This window comes from Nanorana parkeri, unplaced genomic scaffold (assembly GCF_000935625.1).
Source record: "Nanorana parkeri isolate BGI_ZX_2015 unplaced genomic scaffold, ASM93562v1 scaffold2279, whole genome shotgun sequence".
Lineage (NCBI taxonomy): Eukaryota > Metazoa > Chordata > Amphibia > Anura > Dicroglossidae > Nanorana > Nanorana parkeri.
In genome coordinates, this window is record NW_017308547.1 from 10,301 (window position 1) to 12,017 (window position 1,717).

Below are 1,717 nucleotides of genomic sequence, written 5' to 3' on the forward strand. Positions count from 1 at the left end.
GTCTCCTCCCCCTAATTTACATATGATACCCAGATCCAGTCCCCTCCCCCTCATTTACATATGATATCCAGAGCTGGTCTCCTCCCCCTAATTTACATATGATTGCAAGAACTGGTTCCCCCAAATTTACATATGATACCCAGAACCGGTCTCCTCCCCCTAATTTACATATGACACAGAGAACCTGTCTCCTCACCCAATTTACATATGAGTCCCAGAACCTGTCTCCTCCCCCTCATTTACATATGATACCCAGAACCTGTGTCCTCCCCCTAATTTACATATAATACCCAGAATTGGTCTCCTCCCCCTAATTTACATATAATACCCAGAATTGGTCTCCTCCCCCTAATTTACATATGAAGGGAACTAGTTACTGTCAGCCGTACTCTCCAGAACACGGAATACACTGAAGTCTCAGCTCTGGGTGTTGTGACCTTTTCTCATGATCTCCAGTGTGTGGGCGGCCCCGGGAGATCCAATCTGCGGCCCTCAGACCCGGCAAGGTGGTGTACGCCCCCCGGGATGTGGTGACCTATTCCTGTATTCCGGGGTACGAGAGAGAGTCCGGACACAACAAAGCCGTCTGCTCAATCTTCGGGAACTGGGAGCACTCCACCCTAAAGTGTAAACGTGAGTACGACCGGCTACAGGGGGGGTGTATATAGTATCTGACTCCTCCCCCTTATTTACATATGATACACAGACCCTGTCCCCTCTCCCTCATTTACATAGGATGTTCTGTCTCCTCCCCCTAATTTACATACACCATAAGCAGCCATCTTTCTCTGACATGACTCCATCGGTTCTCCTCTCCCCGTATTTCGGATCTGATGGTGTCTCTGTGTTGGCAGCTACGCAATGCCCCAAACCCGGCCCCCTGGACAACGGGCAAATCCACTACCAGGAGCTGACCTACCGGAGTCTCATCTCCTTCTCCTGTCACACGGGGTGAGTGTCTGCAACAATGTATCTTCCTCCAATCATCCCCTACAACGCGATGTCATGTGACCCGACTCACACCAACCAGGAGGAAGCATTTCCTCAGTCTCCCCTCCCCCAGTCATCAGTCTGCTGCAGGCAGGAGGAAGCATTTCCTCATTCTCCCCTCCCCCAGTGATCAGTCTGCTGCAGGTAGGAAGAAACATTTCCTCAGTCTCCCCTCCACAAGTGATCAGTCTGCTGCAGGTAGGAATAAGCATTTCCTCAGTCTCCCCTCCCCCAGTGATCAGTCTGCTGCAGGTAGGAATAAGCATTTCCTCAGTCTCCTCTCCCCCAGTCATCAGTCTGCTGCAGGTAGGAATAAGCATTTCCTCAGTCTCCCCTCCCCCAGTGATCAGTCTCCCCTCCCCCAGTGATCAGTCTCCCCTCCCCCAGTGATCAGTCTCCTCTCCCCCAGTGATCAGTCTGCTGCAGGCAGGAGGAAGCATTTCCTCAGTCTCCCCTCCCCCAGTGATCTGTCTGTACTTTGTATCCAGTCACAAGGTGAGAGGCAGCAGGGGGCTGCTCTGTGTCAGACATTTGTGAACACAGCCAAGTTTCATAGGTAAGGAGTAGATAGGGGATGATGGACGGGTTGGAATGGGGGCGGGGGGGGGTCCTGGGATGGGGAGTTCTGGAATGGAGTGGGGTTCACATTACACTGAAGGGAAGTTCGGGTCACACGGGGAACATTTTCGGTTCTGATTACACTGGACGTTGAAATATCGTTCTGTAT

At 51.8% G+C, this 1,717-nt stretch overlaps 1 protein-coding gene across 1 annotated transcript in view; it reads left to right on the forward strand.

The window, feature by feature from the left end:
• APOH (apolipoprotein H) overlaps window positions 1-1,717 on the forward strand; it is a 15,947-nt gene that overhangs the window by 2,488 nt on the left and 11,742 nt on the right. Inside the window, 2 exon segments of the mRNA XM_018573217.1 lie at window positions 457-633; window positions 855-950. Coding sequence (XP_018428719.1) covers window positions 457-633; window positions 855-950 — 273 coding nt within the window.